General features: G+C 31.2%; 1 protein-coding gene across 4 annotated transcripts in view; it reads left to right on the forward strand.

Annotated features, from left to right (window-relative positions):
* Window positions 1-2,679, forward strand: part of LOC142344050 (uncharacterized) — a 46,960-nt gene extending 44,281 nt beyond the window's left edge. For all 4 annotated transcript variants that reach the window (XM_075395524.1, XM_075395522.1, XM_075395523.1 and 1 more), the window contains exons 3-4: window positions 1,743-1,880; window positions 2,198-2,679. In XM_075395524.1, coding sequence (XP_075251639.1) covers window positions 1,743-1,880; window positions 2,198-2,480 — 421 coding nt within the window. In that variant the 3' untranslated portion in view covers window positions 2,481-2,679. The remainder of the gene's footprint in view (window positions 1-1,742; window positions 1,881-2,197) is intronic.
* The last annotated feature ends 17,749 nt before the right edge of the window (window positions 2,680-20,428 follow it).

Raw genomic sequence — 20,428 nt, forward strand, 5'->3', positions numbered from 1 at the left:
GGGAACCGTTGATGCCGCCGAAAGTTTAATTTTTGTCTGCTTTTTGGAGGCGGATCGCTGCAATGTTTCTAAATTATTAATTACTGTTTTTGAGATAAACTAGAGCGTATGTTGACAATTTTTTGCTCGCTGCTTTTGTTCGCTGCTTAGTAGTCTTGTATTTGAAATAGTCCATGATTTATGTTAGTAGTAATCTCTTAATTATTTTTGCAAATGTTGCTATTACGGAAATAGGCAGATGTGATGTATGCGTGTTAACGTGTTAAAGAACAGTGGAAAAAACTTCTATTGTAATTGCAATCACGAAACATGATTTTCAGGTGCATTACAAATTCATACCTTTGCAGCCTTCACTCCCAAGCATTTAAAAATGAGGCAGATTGATTTAAAAATGGTCTATCGTATCGATAGCTTTATTTATTTGTTTGAAAATAATAGCTCTGAAATCGAATTTTATAATTAATTTGTTTAAGTTTTTATCAATTTCACGATAATCGTTTTTTCTTTGTGTTCTTTGTATTCCTTTAGATTTGTTCACAATTTTTGGTGAAGGCGTTGCAAATAGTATCTCTATCTGTTATATTCATTCGTTAACTTCTATTTCTCATTTAAAATTTTTGGAATTTACTTAATTTGTTTTGTGTTTTGTGAGTTGTCTTTATAAAATGATATTGCTCTTAAATTAAGTTTGAATTCAGGAGTTCTCATGTCACAAAATTCTGAACCAGACAAATCCGAAAAAAAAATTTTACTCGGCAGTCTTCAAGTTCCTTTGTTCATGTTAAGTATAAAGGCAATTAAGGCAAACAAAAGCGGTGAAAATGAAAGCAACTGAAAAGAAGGTGAAATTAAAACTGATCTCTTAGATTGAGGAGCTGTGGGGATCACCGAAAATGCTGCGCTTAAATTGGCTGCCAAAATCGTCCCTAAAGCTACAAGTTTAGCCAATAAAATTTAAGTGAAGTGGAATGTCATTATTTCATAAAACTATATACAAACTGTATATTTTGTTTAGTGTTGCGGAGAATTAAACTAATAGAATAATATTTATCCAAGTACAAGGCGGTAAAAATTTTTGATAAAAGAACAACAGGATTTATTTCAAGAATATCGGTATAACTGTTAGTTTATGAGAGCAAAATCGAGAAAAACCAACTCTAGAAAAATGAAGTGATATCAATTACCTTTGCTGCAGTCAAATTTAAAAAAAATGACCTCATGGATCCAATATGATCATTTATTCAAATTTATACCTAATTGGTCCATTCTACCCAGAATATGAGAGAATGCTAAATTGTAATGTCGATAGAAAATCAAAAACTGATTGAGTGCACTGATCACACCATTTCCAGAAAGTCTTTTTATTCCAAAAACGAGAAGGATTTTAGCATGGATAGCATCAAAATACAGACTTTAAATTTTATGGATCAGTATGGATTTGCGCTCTGAACATAGTCCGAGTGCGCACTATGGGTCCTTTCTAAATAAAAACTCTCAAAAATGGTCAGAAACGGTGATTTCTTAGTTTAAAAAACGCTCAAAAACGGCCATCTCCTAAACAAACGCTCAAAAATTATCACTTCCTACGTCAAAAAAGAACGATCAAAAACGCTGAAGCCGGTCAAAAACTCATAAGGGCTTTGACCTTTATTTCCTAATAATACCGATCAAAAACAATCATTTCCTATGTTTTTTTAAACAAAATTTCAACTGGGGTGACTACAATGTTTGCAACTTTGTAGGTATCTGAAGCACTTGATGAGGCCTGAGGTTGACAAGGTGCACTTGATCCACATTGCAGAGCAGGTATCGCTCCCTGTCGTCACCACTGACTCCCCACTTTCATTCCCAAAGGATGCGTGGGTGGAGAAACTGACTGCGTAAGCACTATACCACATTCTTCGATCCCGTTGCATACGTTTTGTTAGTCTAGTCCAATCTCATTTTGATGACGTGTGAACCGGTGATTGTTTACAATTCAGCTGAATTCGAATAATCTGAGTATTTAAAGCTGTGGCTGTTTGAATGCCAAATAACGATGATACACTTTTTTGAAATTAATCGCAATTAAGATACTGAAATAAGGGATTTTTTCTTTCTAAAACCCCCTCCGCTTTGATAAAACCTGTTATCTTAAAACATCTACCACACAATGTTATATTAATAAAAGTTTTTATTCTGATCCAAAATACTTCAGTCGCAACAAGAAAACCGAGGAACTGCGTGACCATTACGAGTCCAAGTTGGAGGAATTGAAACTCCGACAGCCGGGCAAAGGGGGCTTCTACAACGAGGACGCAACATCATCCTTCCCAGGTCCACAAATATGCGAGTTTGCCCACTCAAAGAATGCTGACGTCATAATCATGGGCAACCGAGGACTAGGAAAACTGAAGCGAACATTCCTCGGAAGTGTATCGGATTATGTGTTGCATAATAGTGGAGTGGCTGTTATTATTGTTCCTCCCACTGCTGAATAAAGTGTTGCAGTATTATGTAACCCTGTCATGAGGTTGCGTAATACTTTATAACTCACCGACCAACAAGATGGACTTATTATATTACTTAAAATCATTTTCCTCTCTCATGTAATAAAATATTGTATAACAGAGCACAGCATGCTATTAATTGTATTGTAATAATTTTCTAAATTTTCCAGCGATATAATTTTGCATTCAATCAGTTTTTCAAGAATTCAGTGAGTTTATTGAAATTCCATGAATGAAAAAGTTGAGAGTAGCATCGATTTAAATCGAATCTTAGATGATGAAACCTTAACATTAAACCTTTAGAGTTAACTATATCCATAAAGGTGACATGAATCAAATCGTTTTAGAAATGAAACTTGGGTCTATTCCGGAAGCAGTTTGAGTTGAGCTAGCAGTTTATTGATTGATTTACGAAATCTTGGTTGCTTTTTTAAAGTCCTTACCTGAGCCATGATTCAAAAAACTGACTTGAGTTGCCCATTTGGTTTAAGAAATTGATCAGCCGAATAAAAAGAATAGAGAAATACACTCTCTTAGGAGAAACCACTAAATCTAAAAATATCGTCTAGACATTTTAGCCGTTCTGAAATTCGAATTTGTCCTAAAAACGACTCAGTACAAATATAAGATGAGATCATGGAACTATTAGCATCTGTATCAACGTGGATTTTTATTTTGCTGTTTTTCACTGTGATGGTTTCCTGTCGCGTTGACCTGCTTAATATTTTTTACCGTGTATAGTACATTCTAATCTCCGTTTTTGAAGAGTTTGCACCCATCAGCTTAGTTTCTTTCCCAAAAGGTGTTTTGTTGCTCAAATTTACCTGGTTTAGACTGGTCTTAACTTCCAATTACACAATTTCACTGGGCTTACATTTTTTTGTCGAAGCTGGACGGGGCTTGCTACTGTTTTACTTACGTCCACATCATGTACAAAAGTTACCACTGCTTTTAGTACAACTGATTTTTTTTTGGTTTGGCTTTCATAACGTTTTTTTTTTGAATTTATATCCCGCTCTTAAAAAAAATGGGCTGTGTAACTATTGATAAACCTAAACAACCATTGTTTGAACACTGAACTGTAATTTTTACCATTTTAAGAGCGAAAGAGAAGGACAGAGGGGCGCTGTTAGTTCAGTTTTCTTGTCCTCTGATGGTCTTCATCTGATCTCTGAAACCTGGGTCTATTTGCCGACAACTTCACTATTGTTGTTATTTCAATCATTTCGACGTCTCAGTAACGTGTTTCTTCTATGGCTGGCTGGATGTTTGTCTCAATTTTCTCCTTAGTCTTGGACGACGCAAAGAATATTAGCCTTTTCTACCGTTTTAACTCTCTCTATTAGAGAAGTATAGTATAGAATGAGTATTCTGATATGTGTCTGTCTGTTGAGTACTTCTGTTAGCTTCATAGGGATCATAAAGCTCATACATTTAGGAAATGCGTTTCTGCATTCTATGAAAAAATTCCCTTTATTGTAGTGCCTTTATTGGGCTGATTTTTGATTTGTAATAAACAGCCATATTCCACGCAGCCAGGCATCATTGGTTAGTGCATTCTGCAACTCCAAACGATATCGTACTATGGTTGGCCATCACACCATTGTTTTGGCCTCCAGAACTAAACAAGTCTGTTTTTTAATTACGAAGTTATACAATATTGAGCTAGTACTTATTGGACTTATCTATACAAAAGAGAACTTTCAGATTAGGTAACAATACTTTACGAGATAGGAACTGCACGATTTTGGGTCAGGTCCTCTTGGATGTTATTTCAACATCTATCATAAGAACCATAGAGAATCCCAAAAAATTGAATTATGGTGTTGGAGCTTAAAATATTTGAGATAATATTGATAGTACATTTCTAAATGAAAACTTACGAAGATATTTTAGATCAAATTATTCACAAAACTTGAATGTGAAGTTTGTGGATACCGTCCTATTGGACGTTATTTCATTTTTTTGCCATGAGAATAATAATCGCCTTATCAGATCAAGTTCCTCGGTTTGAGGCCCGGCTATAGAATCGAGTTCTTGTGGGTAACGGAACTTCACATCTGACATCTGATTGGTAGGTCAACAAGATAGTGACAGCGCCAGAACAAAATTAGAGAAACAAAAAAGACGTTAGTTTGGTCGCCATTAATTAATAATGTTCTAGTTTTAAGTAGCGATTTTAAATTTCTCGGTATACCACGTTAAAGAATAATTTGATAGGAAAATACATAAAATGTTGTTTTTGTTTAATGAAAACCAATGACGTCAAAATCAGATCCCTATTGGTTTTTTATCTTGATATCTTTCTGAAAAAAATTTTGCTGGTATTTATTTTCCAAAGAGAACAGAGGCATTTACTGTCGAAAATTTTTGTAAAAACAAAAACACATACCAGTCTTACTCTTTTCAGGTTTATCATGCAAGCTTCCGTTTGCAAAAAATAAAGACAAAATTGTTTTGATTCAATCTTGTTGAGTTTTTTTCATAGACCTGAGTGAATCCTTTCCATTTGAAGTTTCAACACTTTCAATTCAGACTTTGGTTTTGTGCTGATAAACTCCACTTCAGTTTATTTCATAATTTTTTTTGCATTAGGATTACTATTTGCAGTACCACAAAAGCTGTATTAACAGTTCGTCCGGAAAAATTCTGAAAATTTAAACTCCTGTGCTAAAAAGCCCGAACGCTTTGGCTGCATCTTTGATTTATTTAGTCTTTTTGCATGTTCCTTGAATTGCAATTTTCTCCTATTGTTTTGATTTTTCTTACTTTTGAAAAAGAACTCATGGCACTTATCATTAAAGATGTATTAGGCTAAGAATTTTAATTTCAACATTTAATTTTTTGTGACTAAATCCGAAAAACATCTTTGAACAATCTGCTGTCCAAGTATTCATACAAGTTATAATTGATTCTACGTTTTTATTGGTGCCTTAGCTGAATAGTCAAAAATAATATACTGGCTAATTTTTCCCACTAAATGTGTTTCTTGTGGAGCATTTAAGACGAATGACTAATTGTTTGGTAGCATTGCAGGTTTTTGATATCGACATGTAAAACCGGGCACACTGCATGGTGAATTTAGACAATTTTTTCAGGACCTCTTTTGAAATCTTCTGAACAGCTCATATAACAATATCCGCAAAGAATCGCGTAACATCAAAATTCAACCACCCCGTCAACCTCTGTGATAACATTATTGCGACCTTCATGTGATCATTTTCGTTACTAAGAATGCTCGGGTTCTTTGTAAAAATGTTGTGTAAATCTTGCACAAAATTAACGAAGAAAACTAAATTCAGCTTGCAAAGGTTGAATATTTCATTTGAAAACAGGGGAAAGCTACAGCTAAGATATTGAATATAATATTTATGCAGTCTGCAAATAAACGCAAATGAACCCAACTTTTGTGATAGAATTTTCCGAGATGTGAACAAATTTATCGTTTGTTTTTTTTTGCTTAGGTGTAAGAAAAAGAATGTGCATTGTTATTACTATTTCCAAATTTCCTCATTTGTTGAACATGTTGTTCAATTGAAATTGTTTTTCAATATATTGTCAGTTTTTATTCGAATATATAGAAACTTTTTAAGAAATTCAGATTTCGAAATAAATAGACAATACACAGTGGAGCGCAATTAAAAACCAGAGCCGCAAACTTTTATGTCTAACGCTTCAACGTGAAACAAACTTTGTATAAGAGTAACTTAACGAAATCATACTACTTTTCTAAAATTTTAATAGAACATTTTCTTTAATGGTGATGAACTTCGATGAAACTCAAATTCCAGATTATTTAGGACTCCTTGTAGATTACAATTACTCAATGTTAAGTGCTAATTTTTTAATCAACTCTCACAATATGGAAAACGCTAATTTGGTGACAAGCAACGTATGAGGATATTAGCTAATAGAAATGCAAAAGGGGTTAAGCAGCCAGCTGTGGTTTAGGCATAGATCCGTGTTGTTGTCAGTTTTTTGTATAAAGTTGTTTGTTGCAAAGCCCAGCAGATGTCTAAACCAAGTCCGGGAATAGAAAGGCTTTAGTAAAATAGCAAGGAAGATTCTATGACACCAGAGACCAATTCTTTTCAAAGTTTTTTGGATTTATTTGCGTGGGTCCAGTATTACCCGCAATGAAGATGAACGGACTCTTGTCAATTAATTATCTTTTGATGACTTTTTGCCAGAGATCATTCTGACGAATTCTGCTCTAAAACTTCGACTGGCCAGCACGTAGAGAAAGAAGTTTGCAGATTGATTGAATATTCCGGACCATTCAATCGCATAAAACTGCAGCTGTGCTAAAATGAGTGCAAATATTTCCTTTCCGTCCTTTTATGGTGACAAAACAGATAATATTTTTCTTGCACTCGAGTCCGTTTCTGACAAAATGTGCTTCACTCATTCAATCAAATTTACCCTGATCACACTTTCATTGAGCCGTATTCAGACTTTTTTGCGCTCTTGGTGTGTCGGATCCTTTTTATTTACCGCAACTTAGCAAAAAAATACACAAACGAAAAAATGCACACATCGGCAGGAACCCGGCGACAAAATACGAAGATCGATACATATCACAGTTGGCTAACAGTTTTATTGTTTGCAACTTGACAGAAGTTTTCAAAATTTTTATTGAACACAGTTCATAATTATTGAAAGAGTTTTTGTGTTCTGACAATTCCCCATTATAAAAACAGCTTTGCCAACAATTCATATATATATATATATATATATATATATATATATATATATATATAATGACGGTTTCTGTGTTGATATTTCGACATATGCAAATAGCTTTAACAACAACTCATTTATATACCCTCAGTTTTTACGATAACAATTAGACTCAGAAAAACGATGACAAAGACACATGAAAGTTAACCTAGACGTTTCTTGATCATAAAATAAAGTTCCAGCTGTAACAATAAATGTCCAGACCCTGGTTTGTTTCAGTAGTCGAACCACTGACATCCCTTTCCCATTCTTTCAGAGAAACGATATTTTTTGAATCAATCGGTCCACAGACTTTGGCATCAAACTTTGATTATTGACAAAACAAAAGTATCTTGTAATCAGATTTCCTTAGCTTGCTAACGCCAGATCTAAAAATGTTTCAAATGTTTTTGATTTCACCACACCAGGAAATTTTGCAAATATTTTCAGTTTACATATAGTTTTCCTTGAATTTGTGACCTTAAGCACAAGTACAAAAGGACTAAATCTAAGTTTTTATTTTTCTTCGATCCAGAAAAAGCCTAATTCCTCTCAAGATTGACATCCTAAACATTTTTTCTAAAACTGACAATAAAAAATTTTCGTGATTTGCACAGCGTATGAATTCTCTTTACAGAAACTCTGCAAAATCATAGAAGCCTTAACTCGACAGCAATAATTTTGTTGCCGTCTTCTACAACTTCAGACGTTATTGCAAAAGTACCTAACTTTCTGGTTTCAGAAGTCACCTAAATAATTTGCAGACAGCAATGGTCGGTTCTACAACTCAGCAATTAAAAGTTTTGGTGTTTTTTGCAGCTACTTTTTGATGTTTTTTTTTCATCTACTTTTGGAAAATTGTTCCATTTGAAAAGCGGAAGTTTATTTTACGTCCGAGGAGGCCTTCAAAAATAAACGAGGTTATAGGAACAACTGTGTACCTTTTGCATTTATCAAAAAACATGGCGGTAAAAATTTGATTTTTCAGTTCTAACTGGTTAGGGCAAGGGAATTAGTATCAAAAAATTTTTCCGATATTTTCGCTGGTTGGCTAATAAATTAGAGTTCCTTTTACTGAAACACTATTAAAGCAACAAATCTATTTGACTTCCTTGTAGTCATTACCTGTTTTCATAAAAAACGAATAAAAGCAATTATTTGGAGTCTGTTAAAAGGAAGTTTTCACGAACAAAATTTCGTAAAACATTTGCAAAATCTAGGTCCGGGTGCACACGGAGTAGAACCTTTTTAGAGGAAATTGCATCACCTCAGTTCAAATAGCTGTTTTCAACCCATTACTAGACAAACAACGAAAACAGACAACCAGCACGAGAAACTTTGGCACAAAGAAACAGCAGCGGTTGTCAGTTCGCAAATGATATGTCAAGTCTAAAGAGACAATTTTCAAAAATCAACTTGACCTGTCGTGAAAAAAAAATGAATAACGGAAGAGCTTCAGATCTCTGGCACTCCTCATAGGCAGAGCCAAGACATTACAGACAAATTTTGAGAAGAAAACACTAGCCGTCTTGAAAAAAAACACCCCAAAACAGCACATTGACAACAGTTCTAGATGGACAAAGTGCTTTCAATTCCCGCCTTTAAAATTACGAGCTGTAACTTCACAACTCTGGAAAATGACGGTCAACTAAATCAATCATCTGGAAGTTTTGCTCAACCAACCAATTGTTTGATTCATAGCGACAAACACCAACAACTAATTTTGACGCATAGGAAACATTTGTATCTTTGAAATCTCAGCAAAAGTCAGTGAGTCATTACTAAAGTTGTTAAGCCATCCCTAACTCCAGCAAGCGTTCTGAACCTCAAATTGTTTGTTAGAATCAAAAACTTTCCCTAGCCTCAGGTAGAGCACGTATCTAATCCTCAAAGGAGTTTTCTCCTTCCCACTTAAAACCGCAAAAATTTCAGTTGAATAACTGCTATTAAATTGGAACGATTACAGCCCAAAAATAAGTTTTTGTATAATTATCAGCCAACGGAACACTAGTATTATTCAGTACCGCATTTTGATGCAATGAAAGCAGATCTTTGGGTGAAAACTTCCAAAATGGGGCATTATATTACACTTAATATTCATTTACGAAAAAGGGGCAGTACTCGGAGTAAATTCCAGCTTCAGCTTCTTGTCCTCATCAGCCAAAGTTCTCATGTTTCAAGAGCAAGCTGAAATAAACCAGCCAGCGAAACGTTCCAAACTGTTCAGTTACCAGTCAACAACGCCTGGCAATCCAATAGTTGGAAATACAAACTCATATCAACTCCTCCAGCTACTTAGATACACTGCCAGCAAGAGGTGATGACTTTGTCTGTTTGCCAGTTTTACCTGTATGCTCTACAGACACGGGAAGCAGGTCTGCTGACGCTTCGAAAAGTTACAAAAATCATCATACTTCAACATTAGCTGTCAGAATTTTTCCGGCGGCTGTATCCCAAAAATTCTCTGAACACGTTAACTGTGCAGCTTGCAAGGAACCAAAGCACACTGTTACAGCAATTGGACCTTCAACAAAGCAAAATTCTGCTGAATTACTCTGTTCGGAGGCATTTGCCAATAACCCAGCAGCTTCCAACAAAACAGTTTGCTCCTTCAAAATAATGACCAGTTTCAACATGCCATTCTTAGTAATGTGTATATGGTGACCTCCGCAGCATAGAGCCAGCGAGATGGTCACCATATACACATTACTCTAATTCACTTTATATATCCACTACTCTATATTCACTTCTTTTATATTTTAAATCTATCATTTCTTGTCTCACTTAGTGCAAACCACTAGTACAGAGTTAAGCTGGTAATTAACAATTATCAGACGGATAGTTCGGGTTCTATCCCCACTGACTCCAGTGGACGTCCCCAGATACTAGTATAAAACTAGTGAGACCGTGTAAAAAGCACGTAAAACCAACTTGCGAAATCTGTGAAGCCACTTCGTGGATAACTTGAACAAAAAAGAAAACTTGAACAAAAATTGAAAGAATTATTAAAATAATAAAAAATTTTATATATCCCCTAATCAATATTTAATCAGTCTAAAACTAAAACTTTCTGTCTCACTTGGTGTAGTGGTTAAACTATTGAGTCTAGTTAGATTGCTTTAGCAAACGGAAGGTTTGGGGTTCCTTCCTCACTGACTCCAGTGAACGTCCCCCGACTTTGATGAATTACAATAAAACTAAGTGAGATAAAAAAAACCAAATTCACAGTCTTAAAAAGGATGATCCCTGCTGTGAGACTGTATATGGGACACACTGTGATGGGTATACAGTCAAAAACACTAAGATCGGTGGAAACACAGTGATTAGTGTTTTTTTTTCACTGGTAAAACCTAAATTCACCATTACTATCTCTAATACCTTTATCATCAAATGGATCAATAGCTATTTCATATTGTTCTTTAGTTTCTAAATGATGTTTATTACTATCAATAGTATAATTAGTTACATATTTAGTTTTACCTTCATATATAGCACTAGTATAATCTTCAATTGTAATCTGTTTTTTAATAGTGGCTTTACTTATACCTTTTAACTTTTTCTCTTCTTCTCATTTAACAGTATTGTAACAATATGCTTTAGCTTTAGGGAAACACGCTTCTATAATAGTATCATTGGGTAATTCATCTTTCATCTTACTTAACTCATTATTATGTAAAATATCTTTTATCTTATCCATTTCCTTTTCTATAGTACTATCTAATGGAATATTTATGTTTATAAATATACTATCTGTATCTGTGTAATGATAACTACAATCTAATTGTTTTCCAAAGTAACCATATATGGCTTTATACATATATAGCTTAGCTTTTTCTTATATAACAAAACCTATACAATTAAATTTATCTAATTTTACATTACCTCGAGTTTTATGTACAGCTACTAATTCATTATCGAATTCCACAGCATATTTAAAACGAATATCTTCTACCAATTTTATATACCTATCTACATCATTAACTAACTCTATATCTTGTCTATTATATACATTTTCTATTGTTTTTCCATAGAAGGCATTATTCATCAGTTTAAAGAATACAAATCCAAATTTGAAAGAATTATTAAAATAATAAACATTTTCATATATCCCCTAATCATTATTAAATGAATATAAAACTAAAACTTTCTGTCTCACTTGGTGTAGTGGTTAAATCATCGAGTCTAGTTAAGCTGCTTTAGCAAACGGAAGGTTTGAAGTTCCTTCCTCAATGACTCCAGTGAACGTCCCCCGACTGTGATGAATTACAATAAAACTAAGTGAGATAAAAAAAACCAAATTCACAGTCTTAAAAAGGATGATCCCTGCTGTGAGACTGTATATGGGACACACTGTGATGGGTATACAGTCAAAAACACTAAGATCGGTGGAAACACAGTGATTAGTGTTTTTTTTTTCACTGGTAAAACCTAAATTCACCATTACTATCTCTAATACCTTTATCATCAAATGGATCAATTGCTATTTTATATTGTTCTTTAGTTTCTAAATGATGTTTATTACTATCAATAGTATAATTAGTTACATATTTAGTTTTACCTTCATATATAGCACTAGTATAATCTTCAATTGTAATCTTTTTTTTAATAGTGGCTTTAGTTATACCTTTTAACTTTTTTCTCTTCCTTTCTTTTAACAGTATTGTAACAATATGCTTTAGCTTTAAGGAAACATGCTTCTATAAAAGTATCATTGGGTAATTCATCTTTCATCTTACTTAACTCATTATTATGTAAAATATCTTTTATCTTATCCATTTCCTTTTTCTATGGTACTATCTAATGGAATATTTATGTTTATAAATATACTATCTGTATCTGTGTAATGATAACTACAATCTAATTCTTTTTCATAGTAGTCATATATGGCTTTATACATATATAGCTTAGCTTTTTCTAACATAACAAAACCTATATAATTAAACTTCTCTAATTTTACATTACCTCGAGTTTTATGTACAGCTACTAATTCATTATCGAATTCCACAGCATATTTAAAACTAATATTTTCCACTAATTTTATATACCTATCTACATCATTAACTAACTCTATATCTTGTCTATTATATACATTTTCTATTGTTTTTCCATAGAAGGCATTATTCATCAATTTAAAGCATACATCTCCAAAATTATCACCTTTAGCTTTAGCTTCTTTTCTTTTCCATATATTAAACTCAATATAGGGCTTTAACCATTTTCTCTTACTATATTCTAACTTTTGCTTAATTGTAATAACTTCCAATTTCAAACCATGATCTAAATACCAATCTAACATCTCTCCATCTATTACATAATCTACCTTATCTGTTAATTTTAGCATTAACTTCTCTTTAGGTTTATATCCTTTCTTTTTGTTTACATTTTGATAATCTGTAAATTGATCTACACATGCTTTTGTTTTCTCAGGGAAGAATGGATATTTATTTGTTTTCTGTTTCAACTCATCACTATACTCAATATCAATGGTGTAGATATAACCTGTGTTAGAGCTAGATCTAGTGTAGACAAATTCTTCACATACTTTAATCTCACCAGTAGGTAAAGCTTGAACCATAGCAGAAGCATATAATGAGTTGAAGTCTAAATACTTCAAATAATTCTCTTTCCCAGCATACTCAGGATCTATCTGTTTATTCAAACATTTTACATGACAATCACCTAATACTGAAGCTCACCCACCTCTAATACCATGTTGTATTGTATCATAAATATTAACTGTATTTTCTTTATAATACTTAAGTCTAACATTAGTATATTTCAACCCACACAACCAGGTTAGCCCAGGAGTAGAATATGTGCAACATGGATCTATTTCATAATATTCTGAACACATAGCTCTAAATTTCTCAAATACATCAACTGATAACAATACATCTAATTTAAGATATAACATCATATAATCCTTTATTGTCTCACTTTTAGTATCTTTCCAACAATCTATTGCTTGCTTATGTTCTTTATCTGTAATACCACTTTGTTTCAAATTAGAATAGAATGCTTCCTTGGGTGGTAAAGTTGTTTCATGTAGTTTATCTATACTATCAAACCATTCATATGGGAATATACATTTACGTCTTTCTAAGCCACACTTATTTAATGTTATACCTTCTTCATTACTCAATGTTTTACTTATAGCATCTAAGCTAAGTGGATGGAAGAACCTAAACATATCCAATGCTTTAGCATAACCCATAATGTTTTAGTTAATACTTTTAGTCTAACTTTCTTTGCTAGTTTAGTTATAAATAGATGATTATCATAATTAGGAGAATTAAATGCATACATTGGTACAAAATTATTCTTAGCTTGAAGGTTACATTTATTGTGAGCATATCCTCTAAATTTACCATTTAGATGATCATGATCTCTAACGATGTCTTCACCTAAGTTCTCATTACAATAATAACATGCGGTAGTAGTAGTAAGTGGAGTAATAGTCTTTTCTTTCAATGGAATATTTATACTAAATATATCTTTAAATAATTTATTATAATGATCTACTCTATCCACAAACCAATCAACTACTTTATCACCACAGTTACATTCATACTTATCTTCTAATATATCAGGATAGTCACTTTTTATATATAAACCACAAGCAATAGGAATGTGTTTACCATCTTTTATTATACATTCAAAATCATAATACATAGCAAATGGTACTCTGTTTTTATAATGGAACTTATCAAACTTTAAGTAATCATTTTTATGGAATATTCTTCTACCTATATGTTTCTGTGTATTACATAAATCCAAATGTTTATTTAATGCATCTTCTGTTCTAAATGATACACAACATTTTAGACATGGATAACATTTATTATGATTAGATGATTTTCTTAATAAGAACGATGCATCGTTACATAGGAAGTAATGATTATCCCAGTATAATATATTACATCCTTTAGGATCATTATGATTAATTAATACAGGATTAATAGTTTTATTTTTATTTAGATTAAACACATTAAATAATACTTTATTTAGTTCTTGTATTTTCTTTAAGTGATAATAATCATATGGAGATATAGCCCCATTTGGTAATTTTATCTCATTAATATATTCAGGTTTATTATATTTACTAACTCTATTTGGATCACGTGATGCAGGATGTAGATAAGCAATTAGACACCATAGCAAACACTTATTATCAGTATTATGTATATTAAGTATATATCTAGACTTGAATGGTAACTCAGTATCACGTCCACCACTTGGATAAAACCTACGTATATACATTGTCCTTTTAACAAATCGTTGCATACTCCATCCAGATTGATTCATTTCCTGTTTCTGCATTCTTGTCTCTAGTTCCCCATTCAATAAATCCAAGTCATGTGCACCATTATATAGCCTAGTCATTAACCTAAAGGTAAATTCGTTTTCTTCTAACTTATCATCTGTAGGTTTTGTATACTTAACTACATCAAAGGTGTTAAACTTAATATGGGGATGTATGTTATGCAATGACTCCAGTATACTTAAGAATTTAGAATCTTCATAATTACTACTAGTTGTTATTATTGATTATGCTTCATGTTATGATCTATTCCTAACTCACTAACTTTATGTCGCCACTTCTTATCAACAAGTTTTTTCTGATTATTATTTTCTTTATGTTCTTCTGATTCATTGTGTTCATTTTTATTGTTATATCTAGTATTACATATATTGCAATATCCTTCAGTTATGTTTTTATTAGTATCCTTTTCCTTATCCTTATCAGTTAAACTGCTCAACGAAGTTGTTTTGCAAATTCGCAAATCCTTTCCCTCTACATTATCCAGATGCATCTTTGTTTCCAAATGTTGATCCACACTATATTGACTTAGAGAAGTCTCACATGTTAAACAATCAAACCTACTTTCATTCTTTATTATTTCCCCATTAATTAGTCTTACATTGTTCCTATGTTTTAATGTTGTCACATGATTATTATAAGCGGTATCATTATCTAGATATATCTCACAACTATCACAAAACTTTATTCCTTCTTCAGGATACTGCTCATCTAACATTTGTTCTATATCTTTATTAGTAACTTTTATTCCCTCATCCTTAGCTTCCTCAATAATTTTATTTCTATTAAATAGTCGTGCATTCTTTTTATGTTTAAGTGATTGAATACGTCTGTTATAATTCATTCGAGTTATCTCTTCATCACAATCTCCTCTAAATCTGAGTCCTTTTCCTTATCAGAATCTACATCTTTATCCTTATCAGAACCTAAATCCTTATCCTTATCAGAACCTAAATTCTTATTGGTGTAACCACTTCGTGGATCTGAATCTGGATAATATTTTGCTTCAACCATTCGAAATGACTCATGCATATCTTCTTCTCGTTGTTTTAATTTTGCATCCTGTTTATCATACGACTCCTTTATTTCTCCATTTACACGATTAAACCTTCTGATTGATTCTAAAGATTTTTCTAATTCTACCTTTTGTCTTTCCTTATCTACTGGTTTGATTTATTCCCTTGGTTTGTTTTTATTTTTTAACATTTGGATTGCAATACTAGTAGAACTAGATGGAGCGTGTCCATGAGATTGAGCTGGCTCACTTTGAGATTGGACTTGACCTCTTCGAGTTAGAATGTTCCCGTTGTTTTCCTGCATATTCATTTTTATATGCACTTCTTATCAACAAGTTTTCTCTGATTATTATTTTCTTTATGTTCTTCTGATTCATTGTGTTCATTTTTATTGTTATATCTAGTATTACATATATTGCAATATCCTTCAGTTATATTTTTATTATTATCCTTTTCCTTATCCTTATCAGTTAAACTGCTCAACGAAGTTGTTTTGCAAATTCGCAGATCCTTTCACTCTACATTATCCAGATGCATCTTTGTTTTCAAATGTTGATCCACACTATATTGACTTAGAGAAGTCTTACATGTTAAACAATCAAACCTACTTTCATTCTTTATTATTTCCCCATTAATTAGTTTTACATTGTTCCTATGTTTTAATGTTGTCACATGATTATTATAAGCGGTATCATTATCTAGATAAATCTCACAACTATCACAAAACTTTATTCCTTCTTCAGGATACTGCTCATCTAACTTTTGTTCTATATCTTTATTAGTAACTTTTATTACCTCATCCTTAGTTTCCTCAATAATTTTATTTCTATTATATAGTCGTGCATTCTTTTTATGTTTAAGTGATTGAATACGTCTGTTATAATTCTTTCGAGTTATCTCTTCATCACAATCTCCTCTAAATCTGAGTCCTTATCCTTATCAGAATCTACATCTTTATCCTTATCAGAACCTAAATCCTTATCCTTATCAGAACCTAAATTCTTATTGGTGTAACCACTTCGTGGATCTGAATCTGGATAATATTTTGCTTCAATCATTCGCAATGACTCATGCATATATTCTTCTCGTTGTTTTAATTTTGCATCCTGTTTATCATACGACTCCTTTATTTCTCCATTTACACGATTAAACCTTCTGATTGATTCTAAAGATTTTTCTAATTCTACCTTTTGTCTTTCGTTATCTACTGGTTTGATTTCTTCCCTTGGTTTGTTTTTATTTTTTAACATTTGGATTGCAATACTAGTAGAACTAGATGGAGCTTGTCCATGAGATTGAGCTGGCTCACTTTGGGATTGGACTTGACCTCTTCCAGTTAGAATGTTCCCGTTGTTTTCCTGCACATTCATTTTTATATGCCAAATTTTGAAATAATATTATTTATATACCTTTTCAATACTATAAAAATGATTAGTACCAAATGCGATAAATGTAAAAACAAAGCCTGGGTTTGGAGTTGTGATGAATGCCAAAATAGACCTTTATCAGGTTTTGTATGTGATTAAATTATAACATTTAGAGAAAGACATAATCATATGAGTAGGCATTATAATGATCCAGACCAATATCTAACGTGTCATAAGTGTAAAGTAAATAAGCATATCTCTCACTATAGATTCAAACATTACACTTGCAGGATATGCTTATATCTCAATAGATATAGATTTGCTCACCCTAAAGAAAGATTTGAAGAACATGCAAAGAAATATAATATCCATGAAGCTGGTTCCCAGATCCACAAAGTGGTTTCACCAATCCATGAAGCTGGTTCCCAAATCAAAGTTTAATTCTATTGAAATGTTACTTGCGTTCCCGTTATTTATTATGTTGATACTTATTATTGTAATTGCTTATTGGATTTATGATAAACATTCTGATTTAAAGAAGAGATTCAAAGGATATAGGAATATTGTTCCAGAACCATTTGAAATTAAAAGACATAACTTTATTATTTATGGTCCATCTAATTCTGGTAAAACAACTTTTATAAAAGATTATTGTGGTTTGTATGAGACTGTTAATGTATTCTGTATTGATGGTAGTGAGTGGAAAGGATATAATGTATATGGCATTGATGATTTAAAACTATTAGATAATTTAGATAGTTTTGCTAATAGTCTTATTATATTTGATGATATGAGAGAAAACATTAGATTACCAGCCATAGACTCATTGTATTCTAAAGGTAGACATCACAATATTAATATAATATGTGTAGGTCATACTGTAACAGATTTAAATACTAAAGCAAGAGATAATACCCCGGCTATATATATTACTTTTAATAGATCACAACAATTCTTTGAAAGAGTACAAGAGAAGTTTAAAATTGATTCTAATCTATATAGATTTAAACATTATAACTATGGTGTAATAAATTATAGTACTATTAGTGACAATTATATTGTATTATATAAAGATAAAAATGTTGTATATGATTCTAGGATAGGTGATCTTGATATTGAGAAGTATGTTGATTATACAGAGTTTAAGGAAAAGGAATATAATATACTAAGTAGTTATTTAACAGATAGAATGATAGAATCAACACAGATTAAACCAAAAGAGTTAATGTTCTATTTTGAAGAATATTTGGAATTTAAGGGAATACATAAATCAATTAATTTATATAAAATATATACAAATATAAAAAATGTACCTAGTGAGATACATAGCGGCTATTATGCTATTGCTGGCATGGTTAATATGGTAGGATTTGGTTATTCTTACTTTCAAAAACATGGTAATAATAATGATAATAATTTTAATGGTATAGATATTATGAATATAGATAAAGCAAAAATTAAATAAAAAAATGGTAAGAATATGACAATAGGTTATGGTTTGATTGATAAAAGCAATTATAATCTCAATCATCCATTCAATATAGTATGGGTGTTAGCTAGTTGCCTTGTAAGTATTTATGCAACTCATAATCATATTAATTCTATATCTAAAAATGAGAGTAATATGTAGAGAATGTAATAATGAAATTGATACTAGTAGTGGTTATCCAGAACATGAACTAATGGATCATTATAATATTTTTCACAAAAATTTATTGGTAAGATGCATGAAATGTATGCAAAGAATATATAGTGGTTATCGTTTTATGGATAGATGTATAAATAAATGTACAGGCATTATATCGTCAACACATAGTTATATTGACTATATCCATATTATTATTAGTAATGATAATATTGATAATAATAAAGATGATAAAGATGATAAAGATGATTTAAATAAGGTTTTAAATGATCTGAAAGATAATATTAAAGAAGATATAAAAGAATATATTAGGGATAATTTAAAACGAGAGATCATTAATGAATGAAAATTAGAGATTGAAAATGAAATAAAAAAGAAGTTAAAAATGAAATAGAAGGAGGAGGTATAAATATTTTAAAGACTGATGTTAATACTAAGAATCCATCTAAGCAAATTAAATCAACTAGGACTTGTTGTTTTTGCAAAACTGAAAAGAATAAAGATTGTTTTTTAAGACTGGAGGTTTATTTAAAGAATGTTCCTCTGAAAAGGTTCAATGTCAATTGTGTAACATTTTTCTAAATAGGTCTTCCCTTAGAAAACATATGAAGAGACCACATATAAATTAGAAAGATAATTTTTAATGAAAAATTAATTATAAGCCATATATTTATGAGATAATTCTCTCAATTATACCTTTTAGTTTGTTAGTTACAAAATTACACAGAGTAGCAAAGAATAACAAGGATAACTAGAATTATGGATTAAATTAGAATCTTAGTAATTCTGCACGAGCGCAGAATTACTAAGATTCTAATTTAATCCATAATTCTAGTTATCCTTGTTATTCTGTGTTATTCTGTGTAATTTTGTAATTAACAAAATAAAAGGTATAAATGAGAGAATTATCTCATAAATATATGGCTTATAATTAATTTTTCATTAAAAATTATCTTTCTAATTTATATGTGGTCTCTTCATATGTTTTCTAAGGGAAGACCTATTTAGAAAAATGTTACACAATTGACATTGAAGCTTTTCAGAGGAACATTCTTTACATAAACCACCGATATTATAAAAACAATCTTTATTTTTTCAATTTTGCAAAAACAACAAGTCCTAGTTGATTTAATTTTCTTAGATGGATTCTTAATATTAACATCAGTCTTTAAATTTTTTATACCTCCTCCTTCTATTTCATTTTTAACTTCTTTTTTTATTTCATTTTTAATCTCTAGTTTTAATTCCTTAATGATCTCTTGTTTTAAATTATCTCTAATATTTTTTTTATATCTTCTTTAATATTATCTTTCAGTTCATTTAAAACCTTATTTAAATCATCTTTATCATCTTCATCATCTTTATTATTATCAATAATATCATTACTATTAATAATATCGAGATAGTCAATATAACTATGTGTTGATGATATAAGGCCTGTAAGTTTATTTATACATCTATCCATAAAATGAAAGCCACTATATATTCCTGGCATACATTTCGTGCATCTTACCATTAAAATTTTATTAAAAACATTATAATGATCCTTTAGTTCATGTTCTGGATAACCACTACTAGTGTCAATTTCATTATTACATTCTCTACATATTACTCTCATTTTTAGATATAGAATTAATATGATTATGAGTTGCATAAATACTTACAAGGCAACTAACTATCACTCATACTATATTGAATGGATGATTGAGATTATAATTGCTTTTATCTATCAAACCATAACCTATTGTCATATTCTTACCATTTTTTAATTTAATTTTTGCTTTATCTATATTCATAATATCAATACCATTAAAATTATTATCATTATTATTACCATGTTTTTGAAAGTAAGAATAACCAAATCCTACCAT

This window comes from Convolutriloba macropyga, chromosome 8 (assembly GCF_964194025.1).
Source record: "Convolutriloba macropyga chromosome 8, txConMacr16.3, whole genome shotgun sequence".
Lineage (NCBI taxonomy): Eukaryota > Metazoa > Xenacoelomorpha > Acoela > Convolutidae > Convolutriloba > Convolutriloba macropyga.